General features: G+C 39.5%; 2 protein-coding genes across 2 annotated transcripts; one reads left to right on the top strand and one right to left on the bottom strand.

The window, feature by feature from the left end:
• The first annotated feature begins 7,718 nt into the window (after positions 1-7,718).
• LOC139450926 (cleavage and polyadenylation specificity factor subunit 6-like) lies at positions 7,719-11,571 on the top strand. Its single transcript, XM_071232751.1, has 3 exons — positions 7,719-7,901; positions 9,405-9,533; positions 11,422-11,571. Exons 1-3 carry the CDS (start codon positions 7,719-7,721, stop codon positions 11,569-11,571), a joined length of 462 nt encoding a protein of 153 aa, XP_071088852.1.
• A 1,812-nt stretch (positions 11,572-13,383) lies between these two features.
• On the bottom strand, positions 13,384-22,332 carry LOC139450925 (zinc finger protein 737-like). The gene is made up of 5 exons (XM_071232750.1): positions 22,296-22,332; positions 17,710-18,570; positions 17,394-17,624; positions 14,503-14,682; positions 13,384-14,075 (listed from the first exon to the last, which is right to left on the bottom strand). The coding sequence occupies exons 1-5, from the start codon at positions 22,330-22,332 to the stop codon at positions 13,384-13,386; spliced, it is 2,001 nt and encodes a 666-aa protein (XP_071088851.1).

Below are 22,332 nucleotides of genomic sequence, written 5' to 3'. Positions count from 1 at the left end.
AATTCGGAGCTGTATTAACGGAGTCATATTAGGTGTGATTTTATTGGTGTCACCATGGAACTGTGTAGCGTGGACACTCAGTATACTGGACCCCTAACACTTTGGAAAGAACCAACATGTACTTTTGGACACCTCTTACTCCACATATAGACTATATTCTGCTCACCTTATACTTCGTAAAACGTACATTCCGGACACCTCTTAATCCAGATATGGACTATACTTTGAAAACCTTACACTTCGTAAACGCACATTCCGGACACCGCTTGCTCCAGATATCACCTCATGTCCGATGTCAGTGCTCTGAAGCCCTAAACACCCCATACTTCATGTACACGGTGCATTCCAACGTCTCACGTAAGGGATTCTGTACGCCACGGGAAATATCAGAATCTATATTTCTCACGCCCCTGAAATCTGTATACCACGGACACCTGGAAACCATACATCTCGGAAACACCACACCGCTTGAAATGCCGGATTCGGAGCAACGCAGGTTACTGAAAACACTTCAATAGGATACCTCTTCCTCTGCAAATTTCATATCCGGTTCACCCACCATTATTTAAAGCATCAGAATGAGGACACCTCTTCCTATGTAAACCTCATATCCGGACCACCCCCCCGTTATTGAAGGCATCAGAATCAGGATACCTCTTCCTATGTAAACCTCATATCCGTACCACCCCCTGTTATTGAAGGCATCAGAATCAGGACACCTCTTCCTATGTAAACCTCATATCCGGACTATCCCCCGTTATTGAAGACATCAGAATTAGGATACTTCTCCCTATGTAAACCTCATATCCGGACCACCCCCTGTTATTGAAGGCATCAGAATCAGGACAGCTCTTCCTATGTAAACCTCATATCCGGACTATCCCCCGTTATTGAAGGCATCAGAATTAGGATACCTCTTCCTATGTAAACCTCATATCCGGACCACCCCCTGTTATTGAAGGCATCAGAATCAGGACACCTCTCCCTATGTAAACCTCATATCCGGACCACCCCCTGTTATTGAAGGCATCAGAATCAGGACACCTCTTCCTTTGTAAACCTCATATCCGGACCACCCCCTGTTATTGAAGGCATCAGAATCAGGACAACTCTTCCCCTGTAAACTTCATATCCGGACCACCCCCCGTTATTGAAGTTTACAGAGGAAGAGGTGTCCTAAATCTGATGCCTTCAATAACGGGGGATAGTCGGGATATGAAATTTACCAGAGATGTCCTGATTCTGATGCCTTCAATAACGGGGGATAGTCGGGATATGAAATTTACAAGAGATGTCCTGATTCTGATGCCTTCAATAACGGGGGATAGTCGGGATATGAAATTTACAAGAGGTGTCCTGATTCTGATGCCTTCAATAGCTTGTTCACGGAATATATGCAAAGACACTTTTGGACATTGTCGTTCCTTCCCTGGATATTCCTAAGTCTGCATCTTCCTATATGTAGTTTCGTTATCATAAGGTGTAGATCTGGCCAGGAAATTGACTATAGAAACACTTACAGAAAGGAAGGAAGCTATGGTTCAGCAGTCGGCACTAAAAGCAAAGAATCCAATGTTTTCAGTCGGAGACACAGTATTCCTCTACCGGCCTGTCATAGTTTCAGGTCAGACTCGGAAAATTCTGCGACCATGGACAGGGCCGTTCTACATAGTAGAAAAATTGTGAGAAATGACAATACACCTGTTCCTGATGAAGAAAGTTTTGAACCAGCACTACTGGACGCAGATGAAGTGGAGGACTGGCTATATAATGATAACTCTACTGAGAAACCTGTGCCCAGTTACACTCAACCAAATGACAAGAGAGACAAATCGGACAACGCTGCTAAAACTCAAGACTTTGAAGTTTAGAAAATTCTCAAAAAGAAATACAAGAACAATGAGTGGTTGTATCGTGTGAAATGGTTAGGATACGATTCTAGGGACAATTCCTCGGTTCCGTTTTCAGACCTGTCAGAAAGTTTGTCAGCAATATGTAGATGAAAATCATAACAAAATTCCTACAGATGATAAAAGTGCAAGGATGCAGTGACATTCTGTGACATTCTCTCGGAGGACATTGTGCCCGTTCTGACTGGCCTATGTGACTGTATTCTCTGTGTATCAAGATACTGATACTATGACAAATTGTGACTCATGCACTTTTGGATATTGTTCTTTTGTCATTATTAAAATGTTAAAAAAAAATAAAAAAATAAAAAATGTTTGCATGATGATAAGTATCAGATATTTACAATATTCATTGTCTAGTTTGTTTTGTGACACAAGTTCGTGGTCCTTGTATTAGTGATGTTTTCATTTAGTAGATAAGTAGTATTCATCACAAGTCTAATTTGGATTAGGGGACGTCCTGATCCTGTTATTACCAACAACATATTTCACTGATGGTTGCCAAATGTAATGATATCAATGTTACAATGTTGTCAAGAAATGTGTACCGGATTCACTCCTTAGCCATAATAGCAATGTTTGTATTTTACACGGTCCAGGAATATCCAGTAAATGTTGGTTACTATATTTCTTTTTCTTCACATGTAGAAGTATTTTACTTTTGTCAAACCCTTTGTGCTTAGTGGTCAGTATTTTCAAGGATTGATATAATGCCGAGGTACTAAAATGATATTATCATCACGTCAGTATGAGCATTGCAATCTAAAACTTCAACTGTATGCACGTATTTCGTAGGGTTAACTTCACATTTGTATCCGTGTATATTAAGTGGTAGCAACTTATGTTTGATCAAGGTTTCGTCACTGAACTATCTCTTATCTCAAATCTTGTCATAGTGTCCCTCCCTCCCATTCATGCTACTGGAATTTGATACTGGCCATATCAGGTTCCAGCCGGCTGTTAACGGAGACTGGCATGGCTGCAGCCAATCTCTTTTCTAAATCATGTTATTTGCACCTTTACAGTATTAACAGTTATTGTTATATATTTTATATTCACTGAAGGAATGTTTGTTAATGTTTCATGTTCATATTATACCATTTTGCCAAGCCATCATTTTATGTCATATTCGAGTGGTACTCGTATTTTAACCGGGAGGTGATGTAGCGTTGCAAAACGGAGTACATTTTGTTGTAAATTTGAATGTAACAGTAAATATGCAACACGAGTATGTGTCCGTTTTGCAACTCTACTGTGAATAAATAATGTGTATATATATGGCATCTGCCCGAAGAGCGGAAGGTCAGTGGTTTTATCCCCGTCTGCGTCATACTTGACTAACATCTAGTCACTGAAATGAACATATTTTACAGATGAAACCAACTGTTTAAATAGAGCTATAAAATATAAGAAATAGGGGCCAAGATACTGCTATAATCAAGATATGCCAAATACTATAGACTTGCATGGGCTGTATTGGATATATTGGGGGGGGGGGGGGGCTTAAGAATATTCTAGACACATAATATTGACCCCCGACTTCGAGGCGGTCAGCTCTTGCTTGGTCCCCTGTGAGCCGAACACTAGGTGGGATTACCAGTTATAAATATATCATCTTTGAACACAATTTTGTATGACGGCCTGGAGGTCGAACCTCTAGCCTCCGCTCTCCGGGCAGATGCTCTAACCCATTCTCGAATATTGAAGGTTGAGAATCTTACACATTTTTAATGTTACAACATTCACACGAAGTTAAGTATTAATATCATGTATTGTATCGAAGGTCCTGGTATCGCGAAGTTGTATGTTAATGACGGCATACCTATTATAAAGAGTTACGTCCCTTGGGGACGCCAGCAACCTGTGAACGTCGGTTCGAATCCCGTTTCGCCACGAGTATGTTACGAGGTCTGTCAGCTCTAAACCCGTGCACGTGGGTCCCACCAAAGTTGTAAACGCCTGAGACCTGCATCACTTCGGGCTTTCCTCACACACTAAGCTGACACGCCGTGATATAACTGGAATACTGTTCAAAGCGGCGTTAAACCCAACTCACTCATTCATAAAGAATATGCAAAACCTCTTACAGACGACGCAGTACATTACCAGGCAATAGTTATTTATGTTTAGTTGTTGTTCTTTAGTACTGGGATTTTTGGCAAGGTCGCACGTACGTCATTTGAATTATGATTGGTTTGGTTGGTTTGTTGTTTAACGCCGCACTCAGCAATATTCCAGCTATATGACGGCGGTCTGTAAATAATCGAGTCTGAACCAGACAATCCAGTGATTAATATCATGAGCATCGATCCGCGCAATTGGGATCGATGACATGCATTAACCAAGTCAGCGAGCCAGACCATCCGATCCCGTTAGTTGCCTTTTACAACAAGCATGGGTGGCTGAAGACCTATATATTCTACCCCGGAATCTTCACGGGTCCATTTGAATTATGAAATGGTGTATAAAGATAATGATGTTCAGCTTAAATTTTGTTCTCGTTTTATTCTTATAACGGGTGTTTTAACTGCAAAACAAACTAGTTTGTAAGTGTAGGTAGATTTGAAATATTGTATGAATTTTCGTAAAACATGGGAGTATGGGTTTGTATTGTTAACTAGATACAGTTTACGGAAGCGTGTTAATTTGGCGATCACAGTCTAACCACGTACAGATTTAACTTCAATTCAGTTGCACGTGTAACTTGCGTGAACACAAACTGCTTTTCATCAATTATTCACAAGGAGGACATTTCCAATTTATTTCGACATATTCACTTATTTTCAAATCCAGTAACTGTTCAATGTAAAACGGAATTTCATGCTATTAGCAACATAGTGTCATTTGCTAGAGTGACGGTACAGACGACCTCGACCTTGGTGAAGCGACGTGAAGATGGGAGGCAATATAGGTCAAAGCCTCGTTTTGAAAAGGGATTTCCTTGATTGATACACGTCAACGATGAGAAAGTCGCTATCAACCCCCAACGGCACTACAAGTTAACTGTAGATTTTGGAATTGTTCCGATTCACATCATGAATGTGGGTATGTTGTATTCGATCCATTCGCAGGCAGGAATTAAGGGAAGGAAGTAGGCATTTTGTTTGAAAAGTCGGCGTTCACGGCATTTTTCGGCCATGTTTAGCCAAGGTCTAGGCTGAACGAAATTAATGATCTTTAGATTCGCATATCTAGCGAAGAAACAGTGATCACACTTTCTATAACTCTGGGACTTATTTATCTTTTTCCCACTTGAATACATCTTACAAAACAGCGATGATTTAGCACTTATCCACAGAACATCACGCGAAAACATGATGTAAACAAGGGGAAACCCTGAAACATTGGCTATGTCTGTATCATAATTTCGTGACATCTCGGACACGCCTAACTTGATCTTGCTGTGCCTTACCTCAAAGACAACAAGACAAAACCTTTCCCACATAGTCAAGATTCAAAATGAATATAAACAGTTTATCTGCCCCTTATGAGACATAACTACCACTCTTTGAAAGGGGACAGTCGGATACACTAATGTTAATAAATGCTGTACCGAAGCACAGGATCGTGACATTGTACCTAATATTCTCTACAAATAAATTCGCGAATATGAGTTAGAATATTAGTATAGAAAATATTTGATTATATGTCATGGTTCTGTGACCGAAGAAACTACAAAATGACCACTGTATGCAAAAATCACTAGAATCTATCTAAGTCTAAAACAACAGAGTTATGGTCCAGAAGGCAGCTAATCCTAATGCCCGAAATGGGCTAGTTTTACAACATACAGTTACAAAAAAACACTGAATGATGATAATAAATATTTTTATAAGTCTTTATATTAAACCGAGTTTAAATTCGCCTAGATCTATCGGTTCTTTACATCCGGATTCCATCTCTGACATATTTCGTTGACAATAAATTGTGCACTTCTTAATTATTTTCAGGTCTTTCAGATGGCTTATGTTCTAGGCCATTGTTGTTGTTTTTTAAATTTTAGTCATGCTATTGAAGAATGTCCTATGAAAATGTGAAGAAATCATGAATTGTTCCAGTTTTGGGCAACAAAACATTGTAATAAATTTGTATTTGAAAGCTAACCCCGTGTTCATCATAAAAAAAGGTCTTGGGAAATAATTAGATAAATCATTAATCCATTTATAATTTAGAATTTGTTAATTTCAAAGTTTGGTTAAGGGAAGGTTGGCTCATTTTGTTTATACTATCTGTAAAAAGTTAATAGTGTCCCCTTTATGTAAGCTGTACCAAAACAACATGACATCTGTGTAGAATTCAGAGATGAAATAAAATATGTTAATGTTTTGCGTTTATGTTTGTGATTTTCAGATATCAAATTGATATGCTGATCTGGTAGTTTTCTATTTTTTCTATTTTGCAAATACATGGATAAAGTTAATTAATTCAATCTATATTTTTGATTTGTAGAATTGGAAGAACTAAGTTTAACTAAGTCTAAGTTTATATTTGAAATTGAATTTAAATAAATAACCCTTGTACATGCAATATTACCATCTCCAAGTTAATGGTCAAGGGGAGGCAACTCAAAGTCTAGGTACAATGTGACAATCCCAGTGTTTCTTCATGCTTTGTACAGGATGACTGTGAATGGTGGAGCCATATTTCTTACTTGTTCTAGTTTAAGTCCAGTTAAACTTAAGGTCTCTGAATGAACCTTGATGCATGTAGCAAAACAGGCCAGTGCTAAATGTGCAAAATAACTGTCTACTGTTTCTAAGTTTGAATTAAGATTTATCTAGGATTCATAACAACATGGCAGGCAAAGTGCGAACATATATATATATTTATTATTTTGTACAGAATTAGGATTTGAACAAATTGTTTAAAGTTTTTAATTTCTTAAATTCAGAAGTAGTTTAATATTGCATTCAATACAGTAATGCCTCTTCCTCCTCACTGGTCTGACTCCTGTAATCAGTGAAAAAAAACAAGTCTGCAAAACATTAGGTATAACCATGACGATATCAACATGAATTGGTACATTTTTAATTCCAATTTGTGGGTTGTACTGACAATTTTAACAGTTTTAGTCTACTTGTCCTTATAATTACATATACTCACGGAAATGGCAAAACCCCCAAAAGGGCAAAATTCTACTTGTCTTTTTGGTACCTTAATTATTGGGAAGTTTGGCAAGGACGAGGGGACGAGTGCCAATTTCTAACATTGTGCAAACTCGGGGTCTCAGCTTCTGAGCAGATCTAGATCAACCATTGGATAATGTAAATAATCGAGTGATTGATATTATGAGCATGATGACACGTGACCATACCTTGCCACCTGATAACGACCATTACAGGTTGCGTGGGTATTGCCGTAAGTTCTAATCCGGGATCCGACAAACCTTGTGAGCGCGAAAGTTTCATTTGGTTGGTTTGTCGTTACAATATGTGTCTGGTGATTGTCAGTTTGTCGAATATACTGACAATTTAGAGACCTGCAATTTATCAATTAGAAATTTGACTTAATGAGGCGTAACGTGACATTCACCCCCATTACAGTGAGTATGGTTTTACGTCGCTTTTTGCAATATTTCAGCAATAGTATGGCGGGGAACACCAGAAATGGGCTTCACACATTGTACCAATGTCAAGAACCTGGGTCTTCGGTGTGACAAGCGAACGCTTTAACCACTAGGCTACCCGACCACCCCTCACTACCTTACAACTAGATACAATATTGATTGTATTTTCCACTCAAGCTCCCCCTCCATATGGGCAGGCAATGGCTGGGTTCACCCCATTGATGCCAGGGAACGCCCCAACGATGCCAGGATACGCCCCGCCGATGTCAGGATACGCCCCGCCGATGTCAGGATACGCCCCAACGATGCCAGGATACGCCCCGCCGATGCCAGGACACGCCCCACCGATGTCAGGATACGCCCCGCCGGTGTCAGGATTTCCACAACCACAAAGTGAGATGACTGCAGCTGCCAACCCAGTGACGGTGAGTAAGTCAATGTCATACAAATATAACGAACAATTATTTTTCATCACATTTTGTAATAGCCATGTCAGCAGATTATCTGCGCCTTCGGTAAATTAAAATCCAATTCGTGGCCACTGGTATCATTCTCGAGCTGATTTGTGACGTAATCACGCCATTGATTCTTTGACAAGAGAGAAAATGCTTTGCTGAAAACATAGTGCAAGAAAGGCACATATATAGCAAATATCATATATACTCATCGACACAAGTTACGCGACTACCATACATGTTGGTTAATAAGAGAATTAGTTCTATGCACAAATAAACAAACTATTATGTGTGTGTCATGAACCCATCACATGTGACGTCATAGATTGATGACTTGACATGCATCATTTGTCTGGTGCAGGATTAGCGTGTAAAGTTTGGAAATCAGGTGCAGCATATCTTCATAAGAATAAAGACACTGTGGTAACACTTGACTGATTGTTAGTTATATCACTAGGTGTTACAAGTTGGAAACATCTCTTCCTAACGTTCATACTTCTCCATAGCTTGCGGGGCGGTCGGGTAGCCTAGTGGTTAAAGCGGTCGCTCGTCGCGCCGAAGACCCGGGTTCGATTCCCGACATGGGTACAATGTGTGAAGCCCATTTCTGGTGTCCCCCGCCGTGATATTGCTGGAATAATGGTAAAAGCGATGTAAAACCATACTCACTCACTCATTCACTCATTCACTCACTCACTCACTATAATTTGCGTTTCTTTTGACGGTGGGTATATAACATTCAAAACAGGCTAAAATGCTACACAGATTCCAAAATACTATGACGCGCTTCGTGATCCTCAAGTCTCATCTTTGGCTCCCATTACTAACTCGAGTTGTCTACACAGTTGCTCTCTGATATGTCAGCATGGTCAGTGCATGGAACAGCCCTGGCTACTTCTCAGTCCAAGTCAAATTCTGCGGTGAACTTATCAATATTCTGCGGTAAAATTACCGAAAAGTCAGTAAAAGATAACTATTTTCCCTCAAATTAATTACAATTTTCTTTTGACAAATTTTAATCTCTTTAGACATTTCTGGTTTGGTTTAAGGTGTCAACTTTAGGGAGTCATAATACCAGAATTATAGAAGTGAGAATTATGTTTTTCACATTTCATTTTATTGTAGAATTCATATTTTGTATGTTTGAATCACATGTAAAAAAAAATGGGCATCATTAGAGTGTAAAATTCGATAGAAAAGCTTGAGAATAGGGGAAAATAGTGTTTTGATTGACCAAAAGAAAGTCCAGTATCTGTGGTAAGTCACATCTTCTGCAAACGTTTCTGCAGAATCGCAAATTTCGTCTGGGACTGAAGACTGCACTTCTAAATCGGGGTAAAAGCCTTCAAGGCTTCTGAATCTGAAACAACATAACAGATGGAGACTTATATGGCTCAGTTTCATTGTGTTTGTTTACTTATTTTGGTGTGTATTATATTGATATATAAAATATCCTGATTCTGTTATACACAGGTCGTGGCAATCCAACCCCCGAGCCGACACACCCCAGGCCCACAACCCCCCGACTACAAGATGCTATCCTACATCTCCTGCGTCTTCTGTCCCCTGTTAGCTCTGGGTGCAATCCAGGCCTCGGAACGTGTAAGTAGAAGTGGGTGGGGACAGGGCGTTCGGAGATCAGATGAGATCTTTGAGACAGACAGACATTATCAGGGTGGACATTATAGTGTTGACGGAGTAGTCACATAGTATCAGGGTGGACATTGTAGCGTTGACAGAGCAGTCACATAGTATCAGGGTGGACATTATAGTGTTGACGGAGTAGTCACATAGTATCAGGGTGGACATTGTAGCGTTGACAGAGCAGTCACATAGTATCAGGGTGGACATTATAGTGTTGACACAGCAGTCAGATAGTATCAGGATGGGCATTATAGTGTTGACAGAGCAGTCAGATAGGATCAGGGTGGACAATATAGTGTTGACAGAGCAGTCACGTGGTATCAGGGTGGACATTATAGTGTTGACAGAGCAGTCAGATAGGATCAGGGTGGACATTATAGTGTTGACAGAGCAGTCACGTGGTATCAGGGTGGACATTATAGTGTTGACAGAGCAGTCAGATAGGATCAGGGTGGACATTATAGTGTTGACAGAGCAGTCACGTGGTATCAGGGTGGACATTATACATGTTATAGTGTTGACAGAGCAGTCACATGGTATCAAGGTATCAAGGTGAACATTATAGTGTTGGCAGAGCAGTCACATGGTATCAGGGTGGACATTATAGTGTTGACAGAGCAGTCACATGGTATCAGGGTGGACATTATAGTGTTGACAGAGCAGTCAGATAGGATCAGGGTGGACATTATAGTGTTGACAGAGCAGTCACGTGGTATCAGGGTGGACATTATACATGTTATAGTGTTGACAGAGCAGTCACATGGTATCAAGGTATCAAGGTGAACATTATAGTGTTGGCAGAGCAGTCACATGGTATCAGGGTGGACATTATTGTGTTGACAGAGCAGTCACATGGTATCAGGGTGGACATTATAGTGTTGACAGACCAGTCACATGGTATCAGGATGGACATTATAGTGTTGACAGAGCAGTCAGATAGTATCAGGGTGGACATTATAGTGTTGACAGAGCAGTCACATGGTATCAGGGTGGACATTATACATGTCATAGTGTTGACAGAGCAGTCACATGGTATCAAGGTGGACATTATAGTGTTGGCAGAGCAGTCACATGGTATCAGGGTGGACATTATAGTGTTGGCAGAGCAGTCAGATAGTATCAGGATGGGCATTATACATTTTATAGTGTTGACAGAGCAGTCACATTGTATCAGGGTGGCCATTCAAGTGTTGACAGAACATTCATAGTATCAGGATGGACATTATTGTGTTGACACAGTTAGCCGATAGTATGGGGGTTGACGTTATGTTGACACAGTTAGAGAATAGTATCGGGGTTGACAGCATAGAGGAACTGAACGGACAAATGAGAAACATTTTAAGTCATGCAGCTTCTTTAATCAAGGTAATTCATGAAAGTGATCTGATACTTTGTTTGCATGTGCAAAGAATCTAATGTCCCGAGTATTGTTATATGCAAAAATGGGTAATAGTCAATTGGGTAATATTTTTTTTTTTTTTTTTGTTTATCGCCGCACTCAGCAACTTTCCAGATATATGACGGCAGTCTGCAAGTAATCAAGTCTGTAACAGACAATCCAGTGATTGACATCATGAACACCGATTCACGCAATTGGGATACGATGACATGCATCAACCAACTCAACGAGTCTGACCACCTGATCATGTTAGTCCCCTCTTAATTAAGACAAACATAGTCACTTTTTACTGCAAGCATGCGTTGCTGAAGACCTATTCTATCCCTGATCTACCCGGTGAATTGAGATATAGTCAAATTCGTAATAGTAATTTGGGTAAAATTTTGCATGAACATGTGAAAATGAGTATTTATATTTATTTCTTATAACAATCAATCCTATTTTCAGTCTCGCGATTCTTACCAACATGGTGACTACGGCAAAGCCTTCCTTCAAGGACGGACAGCTAGATTCAATGCTATCTCTGCTATAGTCATTGGCGTATTCGGCGCTGTTGTGTTTACAGTGATGTTCAAAATGGGGGTGTTGAATATTTAATAAAGTGAAAGTTTCTTTAGTACACACACAGCGCTTTCTGTTGTTGATGGGTTCAAAAATATCATATCATATCATATCATATCATATCATATCATATCATATCATATACCCAAGGCAAGGGAGTTAACTGACTTTAAAAGTCCAGTTTCCACCCTGGCCGAACTAGGCTGTAAGTCCTTGGCTCGATCGTTGCGCCACCAGTGGCTATTTCAAGTGATGTCCCTTCTAAGCCTCTCCTATGGACCAATCAGATTCCACCTCTCGTAAAACTTGCATTGGCTTCAAACAAAATGGTGGCGCCCAGTCAAGACGATCTGATCGACAATCAAGATCCATATTGTAATAAAACGGGTCTTACATCGCGAAGTGCATCAAATCACGTGAGCACCTTGATTAAAAACTTGAAAAGATTTGGAAAATATCTGTTGACAATGAGTTGGCAGTGAACATGCTGTGCAAATCCTGCAATCGACCGAACTCTGCATGCCAGTTCACGAACCGGGTTTCGATTTCGGTGCGCGATTTTGATTGGACTATGCATAGACTCGTTAGTCCAGCCGAAATCTTACTCCATAATACCAGCCTAGTTCTGCAAGGTCGGAAACTGGACTTTTATAGTCAGTTAACTCTCTTGCCTCGGGAAGATGATTATATATGGCTATTGTATTAATGGATACAGCTGTACAATAACAAAGTCAGGGTGATTATTGGCTCAACTGATAGTTGGTTAGTAGGGCTTAAACAGAGGCACATCATCTAGTGCTCTCACCATACAGCGACATTTTACTTGCACCAGCTGCATGCTGACATGAAAACCTAATTGCACCACACAAACTATGATTGCACTCTTGTCCAAACAATTTATCAAAGATGAAACGTAGATGCATAAACTGAATAAATACATCTCATATGTCTGATGGTTTTCATGATTTTAAATAGATACTGCTGTAAAACGTAATAGGACGTGCACCTCATCTTGAAGTACCCACAGTACCCAAGAAGGGATGACATATTACACATAACCCAGGGATTAATTATGTAGTTTGTGTTCCCGTTTACCGGTAATTACCATGTTTTTACCGGTAAAATTAGGCTTGGGGTTGGACTGGTAATTCATGTGACTACCAGTCCCTGTGGACAGGCAAAGTACCGTATAAATCTTTGCTGTTGAACAAAACATCAGCAATATTCAAATAAGTATATTTTTCGAACGAAGCTAGCTTGCCTGTCATTTGCAATCAGGATTTCTCCTTGTCTATATATATATTTGTAGCAATCTAGTCTCAAAACATTTGAAAATTGTGACTGAACTTTGTGTGAATAAAGTGTAGATCTAACTACGTTACTCCAGAGATGATGTCATTGCATTGAACATGATGTTGGAAGAATTAAAACCAGGTAATTTCATACTTTATTTAATTGGTGAAAATTGGGACTGACCAAAAAAAGGTGTGTGTGTGGGGGGGGGGGGGGGGGGGGGGGGAGAGACCGGTAATTTGGGGGGGGACCGGAGTTGGCAGTTTCAAAAGCCAGCGCGAACACTGGTAGTATGGCCCATAAACATGATAAAGCTTTAGAGGTATTCACCGATCAAACTAGTTGTGTTGAAAAGTAAGGCTTAGTAAGACACAAATGTGAATTTGTTTAACATGCACTTAGTGCATTTAGAAATAAATATTAGCATGATTAGGTTGCACTTTTCTATAATGGGTTGCAATGGTGAATCTTTTATGTAGCAAAATCAACCTCTGCACTGTGAATCCCCATGTGTGACTGCAGGTTATCTGATCGTGTAAACCCTTCGCACATGTATCACACTGCTAGGGTTTGACTCCACTGTGAGTCCTCATGTGTGTCTGTAGGACACTTGACTTTGTAAAATCCTTTCCCACATTCGACACACTGATAAGGTTTGACTCCAGTGTGAATCCTTGTGTGTTTCTGCAGGTCACCTGACCGTTTAAATCCTTTCCCACATTCAACACACTGATACGGCATGATTCGAAAGTGAATCTTCATGTGTCTATGTAGGCTACTTGATTGTGTAAATCCTTCCCCACATTCAACACACTGATGAGACTTGACTCCACTGTGAATCTTCATGTGTACATGCAGGGTACTTGACTGTTTAAATCCTTTCCCACATTCACCACATTTATAAGGCCTCACTTCGCTGTGAACACTCATGTGTGTCTGCAGGTCACCTGACTGAGTAAATCCTTTCCCACATACATTACACTGATGAGGCTTGACTCCACAGTGAATTATCATGTGTGACTTAAGGCTATTTGAGTGTGTAAATGCTTTCCCACATTCAATACACTGATAAGGCTTGACTCCACAGTGAATTATCATGTGTGACTTAAGGCTATTTGAGTGTATAAATGCTTTCCAACATTCAATACACTGATAAGGCTTGACTCCACAGTGAATTATCATGTGTGACTTAAGGCTATTTGAGTGTATAAATGCTTTCCCACATTCAACACACTGATAAGGCTTGACTCCACAGTGAATTTATCATGTGTGACTTCAGGCTATTTGAGTGTATAAATGCTTTCCAACATTCAACACACTGATAAGGCTTGATTCCTCTGTGAATTATCATGTGTGACTTAAGGCTAATTGAGTGCATAAGTGCTTTCCAACATTCAACACAATGATAAGGCTTGACTCCACAGTGAATTTATCATGTGTGACTTAAGGCTATTTGAGTGTATAAATGCTTTCCAACATTCAACACAATGATAAGGCTTGACTCCACAGTGAATTTATCATGTGTGACTTAAGGCTATTTGAGTGTATAAATGCTTTCCAACATTCAACACACTGATAAGGCTTGATTCCACAGTGAATTTATCGTGTGTGACTTAAGGCTATTTGAGTGTATAAATGCTTTCCCACATTCAACACACAGATAAGGCTTGACACCACAGTGAATTATCATGTGTGACTTAAGGCTATTTGAGTGTATAAATGCTTTCCCACATTCAACACACTGATAAGGCTTGACACCACAGTGAATTATCATGTGTGACTTAAGGCTATTTGAGTGTATAAATGCTTTCCAACATTCAACACAATGATAAGGCTTGACTCCACAGTGAATTTATCATGTGTGACTTAAGGCTATTTGAGTGTATAAATGCTTTCCAACATTCAACACACTGATAAGGCTTGATTCCACAGTGAATTTATCATGTGTGACTTAAGGCTATTTGAGTGTATAAATGCTTTCCAACATTCAACACAATGATAAGGCTTGATTCCACAGTGAATTTATCATGTGTGACTTAAAGCTATTTGAGTGTATAAATGCTTTCCAACATTCAACACACTGATAAGGCTTGATTCCACAGTGAATTATCATGTGTGACTTCAGGCTATTTGAGTGTATAAATGCTTTCCAACATTCAACACACTGATAAGGCTTGATTCCCCTGTGAATTATCATGTGTGACTTAAGGCTAATTGAGTGCATAAATGCTTTCCAACATTCAACACACTGATAAGGCTTGACTCCACAGTGAATTTATCATGTGTGACTTAAGGCTATTTGAGTGTATAAATGCTTTCCAACATTCAACACAATGATAAGGCTTGACTCCACAGTGAATTTATCATGTGTGACTTAAGGCTATTTGAGTGTATAAATGCTTTCCAACATTCAACACAATGATAAGGCTTGATTCCACAGTGAATTTATCGTGTGTGACTTAAGGCTATTTGAGTGTATAAATGCTTTCCCACATTCAACACACAGATAAGGCTTGACACCACAGTGAATTATCATGTGTGACTTAAGGCTATTTGAGTGTATAAATGCTTTCCCACATTCAACACACAGATAAGGCTTGACACCACAGTGAATTATCATGTGTGACTTAAGGCTATTTGAGTGTATAAATGCTTTCCAACATTCAACACACTGATAAGGCTTGACTCCACAGTGAATTTATCATGTGTGACTTAAGGCTATTTGAGTGTATAAATGCTTTCCCACATTCAACACACTGATAAGGCTTGACACCACAGTGAATTTATCATGTGTGACTTAAGGCTATTTGAGTGTATAAATGCTTTCCAACATTCAACACACTGATAAGGCTTGATTCCACAGTGAATTTATCATGTGTGACTTAAAGCTATTTGAGTGTATAAATGCTTTCCAACATTCAACACACTGATAAGGCTTGATTCCACAGTGAATTTATCATATGTGACTTAAGGCTATTTGAGTGTATAAATGCTTTCCAACATTCAACACAATGATAAGGCTTGATTCCACAGTGAATTTATCATGTGTGACTTAAAGCTATTTGAGTGTATAAATGCTTTCCAACATTCAACACACTGATAAGGCTTGATTCCACAGTGAATTATCATGTGTGACTTCAGGCTATTTGAGTGTATAAATGCTTTCCAACATTCAACACACTGATAAGGCTTGATTCCCCTGTGAATTATCATGTGTGACTTAAGGCTAATTGAGTGCATAAATGCTTTCCAACATTCAACACACTGATAAGGCTTGACTCCACAGTGAATTTATCATGTGTGACTTAAGGCTATTTGAGTGTATAAATGCTTTCCAACATTCAACACAATGATAAGGCTTGACTCCACAGTGAATTTATCATGTGTGACTTAAGGCTATTTGAGTGTATAAATGCTTTCCAACATTCAACACAATGATAAGGCTTGATTCCACAGTGAATTTATCGTGTGTGACTTAAGGCTATTTGAGTGTATAAATGCTTTCCCACATTCAACACACAGATAAGGCTTGACACCACAGTGAATTATCATGTGTGACTTAAGGCTATTTGAGTGTATAAATGCTTTCCCACATTCAACACACAGATAAGGCTTGACACCACAGTGAATTATCATGTGTGACTTAAGGCTATTTGAGTGTATAAATGCTTTCCAACATTCAACACACTGATAAGGCTTGACTCCACAGTGAATTTATCATGTGTGACTTAAGGCTATTTGAGTGTATAAATGCTTTCCAACATTCAACACTCTGATAAGGCTTGATTCCACAGTGAATTTATCATGTGTGACTTAAGGCTATTTGAGTGTATAAATGCTTTCCAACATTCAACACACTGATAAGGCTTGATTCCACAGTGAATTTATCATGTGTGACTTAAAGCTATTTGAGTGTATAAATGCTTTCCAACATTCAACACACTGATAAGGCTTGATTCCACAGTGAATTATCATGTGTGACTTAAGGCTATTTGAGTGTATAAATGCTTTCCAACATTCAACACAATGATCAGGCTTGACTCCACAGTGAATTTATCATGTGTGACTTAAGGCTATTTGAGTGTATAAATGCTTTCCAACATTCAACACACTGATAAGGCTTGATTCCTCTGTGAATTATCATGTGTGACTTAAGGCTAATTGAGTGCATAAATGCTTTCCAACATTCAACACAATGATAAGGCTTGACTCCACAGTGAATTTATCATGTGTGACTTAAGGCTATTTGAGTGTATAAATGCTTTCCCACATTCAACACACTGATAAGGCTTGACTCCACAGTGAATTTATCATGTGTGACTTAAGGCTATTTGAGTGTATAAATGCTTTCCAACATTCAACACAATGATAAGGCTTGACTCCACAGTGAATTTATCATGTGTGACTTAAGGCTATTTGAGTGTATAAATGCTTTCCAACATTCAACACACTGATAAGGCTTGACTCCACAGTGAATTTATCATGTGTGACTTAAGGCTATTTGAGTGTATAAATGCTTTCCAACATTCAACACACTGATAAGGCTTGATTCCACAGTGAATTTATCATGTGTGACTTAAGGCTATTTGAGTGTATAAATGCTTTCCAACATTCAACACACTGATAAGGCTTGATTCCTCTGTGAATCCTCGTGTGTACCTGCAGGTCACTTGACTGTTGATATCCCTTCCCACATTCAACAATCTGATAAGGCCTGATTCCACTGTGAATCCTTGTGTGTTTCTGCAGCTCACCTGACCGTTTAAATCCTTTCCCACATTCAACACACTGATATGACTTGATTGTACAGTGAATCTTCATGTGTTTGTACAGGTGACTTGGGAGTGCAAATTCTTTCCAAAAATTCACCACACTTATAGGGCTTGATCCCACTGTGAATCTTTTTATGTGTCTGCAGAGTACCTGATTTTGTTAACATTTTCTCACACACACTACACTCATGCTCTGCTGGACAACCACAATCATTCTTGAGATCACCTGTTTCCAGCACTTCTCTCTCACCGTCAGTGCCTCCCCCCATATAAGTAATAGAATGGTTCTTGAGATCATCTGTTTCCAGCAATTCCCTCTCACCGCCAGGGCCTCCCCCTATATCAGTAATAGAATGGTTCTTGAGATCTCCTGTTTCCAGCAATTCTTTCTCACCGCCACTGCCTTCCCCTATATTAGTAATAGAATGGTTCTTGAGATCGCCTGTTTCCAGCAATTCTCTCTCACCGCCACTGCCTTCCCCTATATCAGTAATAGAATGGTTCTTGAGATCACCTGTTTCCAGCAATTCTCTCTCACCGCCACTGCCTCCCCATTTATCAGTAATAGAATGGTTCTTGTGATCACCTGTTTCCAGCAATTCTCCCTCACCGCCAGTGCCTCCCCGTATATCAGTAATAGAATGGTTCTTGAGATCTCTTGTTTCCAGCAATTCTCTCTCACCGCCAGTGCCTCCCCCTATATCAGAAATAGAATGGTTCTTGAGATCACCTGTTTCCAACAATTCTCTCTCACCGCCAGTGCCTCTCCCTATATCAGTAATAGAATGGTTCTTGAGATCACCTGTTTCCAGCAATTCTCTCTCACAGCCACTGCCTCCCCCTATATCAGTAATAGAATGGTTCTTGAGATCACCTGTTTCCAGCAATTCTCTCTCACAGTCAGTGTTTCCACTTGTCAGTAACAGTATCTTTCTTGGGATATTATGTTCCAACAATTCTCTCTCGCAGTCTGTGATGACACGTTTCAGTACCACGTACTTTCTTGATTTTAACGACCGCCTCCGTGGTCTAGTGGTAGAGCGTCCGCCCGGAGAGCGGAAGGTCCGGGGTTCGATCCCCGACCGCGTCATACGAAAAGACGTTAATAGATTGTACTTGTTGTTACCCTGTCTGGCGCTCGGCATTAAGGGGCTAAAACAAGGACTGGTCGGCTCGGAGTCAGTATACTGTGTCTGAGTGGGGTATTCGTGTTAAATTGCGGCATGGTATCTCAGTGAGCTAGCACTATAAATCGGCATCAGTCCGGACAAGTACAAGCAGCCACACAAACACACACACGTACATGCACGTCGCTATATAAGTGCAAAAATCTTGGACGCGACGTTAAACCTCATTTCATTTCACCTCGACTCACCTCACCTCACCTCACCTCACTTCCTTCATCATGTTAATGCTTTCCTAAGGATGTTTTCACAAGAACAAGTGGGGCTAGGACCATATAGAATTTGATAATATGAAATGTATCATGATAAAATACCTAATACTGTAAATGTTTTCCCCTCATTCAACACGCTGATTATATCATAGCATAGTAATTTTCCATATCCAGTTGTTATCATCATGCCAGATGTGTCCTGTGTAATAATATTTTCAATAACGTTACAGTCACACTGAAGTATTTTCAGCATGTTCGGTTGATTAATTGCCGTACCATGAATACTGTAATATTGTTTAAAATGGCTATTGCATGATAGTGTGTGAAAAAAAGAATCCAAATGGATGTGTTGGAAAGTTATGTTCAAATGGCTGTACAAATTTAATTAAAAATGATTAACATATTCATCTTTTTTATTATATCAACTAGCCCCGACAATTTTACAAGTCCCTAAAACACATTTAAATTTATCCATTATGTCTTCCAAATAGATTTATTTAATTTTATAATTAATTTCAATATGTAACAATGAAACAAATGCACAATAAATGGGTTTTCATGTGAATAAAATCTAGAGGCCAAATATCAGAACCAGTGACCCGATCATGAAACACCAGGAGCACCTTTAGAATTTAGCACCACAAAGTCTTTTAAGGACAAAGATCTAACTGATAAGTTTCAATCATGTGTTTTAGAACTATGTAGCCTGCAACCTCGGGGTATCGCGGTATTTGTCATGTACGCTAAACGGAACAAAATGCACTCACTAACCTTTATGCTTATTCGTGTTCTCTATATCAGATTTCATTTATTTTATCTAACAATGCATATTTTATTGACAAAAGTTCATTATTTACATTAGTAGCTGCGAGTAAAAGCCGGGCCTCGCGCTGTTAGAGAAAAGTTGTGTATGGGGTCCGAGAAACTATATTCTTTGTAAAAATGTCGGGCGATATTGGCGTCATCAAAAATGCTAAATAGAGACCAAAACGATATTTCATGAAGTGGTCGTTCAATTCTCTGCATAATACATACGATTCGTAACACTAGCGAGCTGCAAGAAATATTAACGCACATTTCGCTGTTGAAAATAGATTACGACGACTTTCGTGTCTCGAAACAGCTTAAATAATGTTTTCCTTCTCTAAAAGTTGCAACAGTCGTTATTCTCGTGCCCTGGTGACTTATACATACAGTATTCATGAAAATGCCAAGAACATTTTCTAACCACCCGTTCTAGCGTCTTTCTTGAGAAAATAACCTAAACAGCTGAAATATTTGAAATAGGATTTCGCCATTGTGAATGGAATCATACCCAAGCTCCTCTTCGGCGCATGACACCTACATTTATCGTTTGGTGTCGTCTGCTCGCCCTTCCAAAAGAAAAGTGTAAGCTGGTTCCCGGCTCCCTATGCGCGTCGTCAACTTGCGCCAATCGGAATATGGGTGTGGTTGGTTGAAGTTGAACTCACAATCGACTGACTGCTATCAGCCAGCATGTTTGTGAGAAATTCATATATATCTGACACTGTATTTTATTAATTTTATCTTATTTATACAGAGAGACATCTTTACTACACAGATGGGGTATGACGTGTTACGTTTACAAACAAGTGAAGACCCGTATACTCTTACACCAGTTAAAATATTTTGTTTCTTTGTCATTTTGGATTTTGTTTTCTGTTTCATTCAGCTATCTTGTTTTGTTTGTTGATTAAAGCCGCACTCAGCAATATTCCAGCTGTATGACGTCGGTCTGTAAATAATCGAGTCTGGACCAGACAATCCAGTGAGTGATTGACATCATGAGCATCGATCCACGCAAATGGGATACGATGAAATGCATCAACCAAATCAGCGAGTCTGACCACCCGATCCCGTTAGTCGCCTCTTGAGACAAGCATAGTCGCCTTTTACTGCCAGCATGGCGACTATGGCCATTTCATATGAGTCCCGCGTACCCTCTAAACACACACCTGAATCCCGCGTGCCACAAGGGGGTTGGCTGCCTCATTTCCGGGCCATTTTTAATAAACGAGACTTACAGTTGAGAATCTTCTGTATGCACAGTTTATGCAAGCCCTGACATTAATAGACCATTCTTAGCCAATAGCATTCGCCGCCATTATGATAAGGTGAATTTGCCTACGTTAGCCTTGTTCTGGTTTAAATATGAATATTCATCAGGCCTCTTTAAGAATAACTATAAAACGAACATGAAACACGTTAATATTCACCACCACGTACATTATATATATGAAAACAGGATAGATGATATATATGAAGATGTAGTCATGAAAAATGAAGAAAATATATATCAAGTTCATTTATTTGCCTCGGTAATGATTTTTGCGATAAATGTCAATGCGAAAAAAGAATTAGTGTATCAATTTTTTTTGGATATATGTTTATTATCGGAAAATAATCACCAGAGGCAGAACCACTTTTTCTCAAACGAACAGTTTGTACCCACGGTAGGGAGTGAAGGTTTTACTGGTTGTGGATTTCAAACGGAGTGGGATTGGGTTTGGAGTGGTTTAACCCCTGAATTCCGCTTTTCAATCCACCACCAACGATTCTTTCAGTCACTTATTGTCAAACTCTTGCATGAGTTGTTGTTTGACAAAAAGTGTTTTAGGTTAGAATTTGGTGTACATTATGAGATAATTTTTCAGTGTGATATTGTTAGTTCATTTATTTGTTGTTATAAGCGTCAATATGCACCTGGCGCATTTTACACAAGAATAACTGGCTCACGAATTATTTTTGTAAAAATAAATAGCCATTTTATTTAGAAATGTCAGTATAGCGTTTTAACACCAGACTGTGTTCCCTAGTCTTCCCCATCTTCCTGAGGCAAGGGCGTTAACTGAATATAAAAGTACAGTTTCCACTCTCCCCTAACTAAGCTGGAATTCCGGCGTTACATTTTGGCTGGACTATCGAGTCTATGCATAGTCCAATCAAAATCGCGCGACGAACTAGATATTAGTGCAGATTTTGGTCGACTACAGGCTTTGCAAAGCATATGTACAGCTAACTGGGCGTCGATAGATATTTTGCAAATCTTTTCATGTTGACAAAGTTTACAATTCAGCGGGTGCTTTACAACTAAGGGCCGTATCTCTGCACACACTTGTTGCGGCTTTAGCCACCGGGGGATACATCCAGGCACCGAATGGTCCTCGAAATGAGAGTTCAGTTAGTGGTGATGTCAACAATGAGAGACTCACAATTCCAATGATATGCTCCCTCATTGATGTCACGAGAACAGAGCATGTATTACTGACTTATCTTACTTGTAACATAAGGGCCACACAACGGATGGCCTCCCAT

Source organism: Haliotis cracherodii, unplaced genomic scaffold (assembly GCF_022045235.1).
Source record: "Haliotis cracherodii isolate W230 unplaced genomic scaffold, xgHalCrac1.p SCAF_8, whole genome shotgun sequence".
NCBI classification, from domain to species: Eukaryota; Metazoa; Mollusca; class Gastropoda; order Lepetellida; family Haliotidae; genus Haliotis; species Haliotis cracherodii.
Note: the sequence above shows the minus strand (reverse complement) of the source record. Positions and strands in the feature narration are given on the sequence as shown.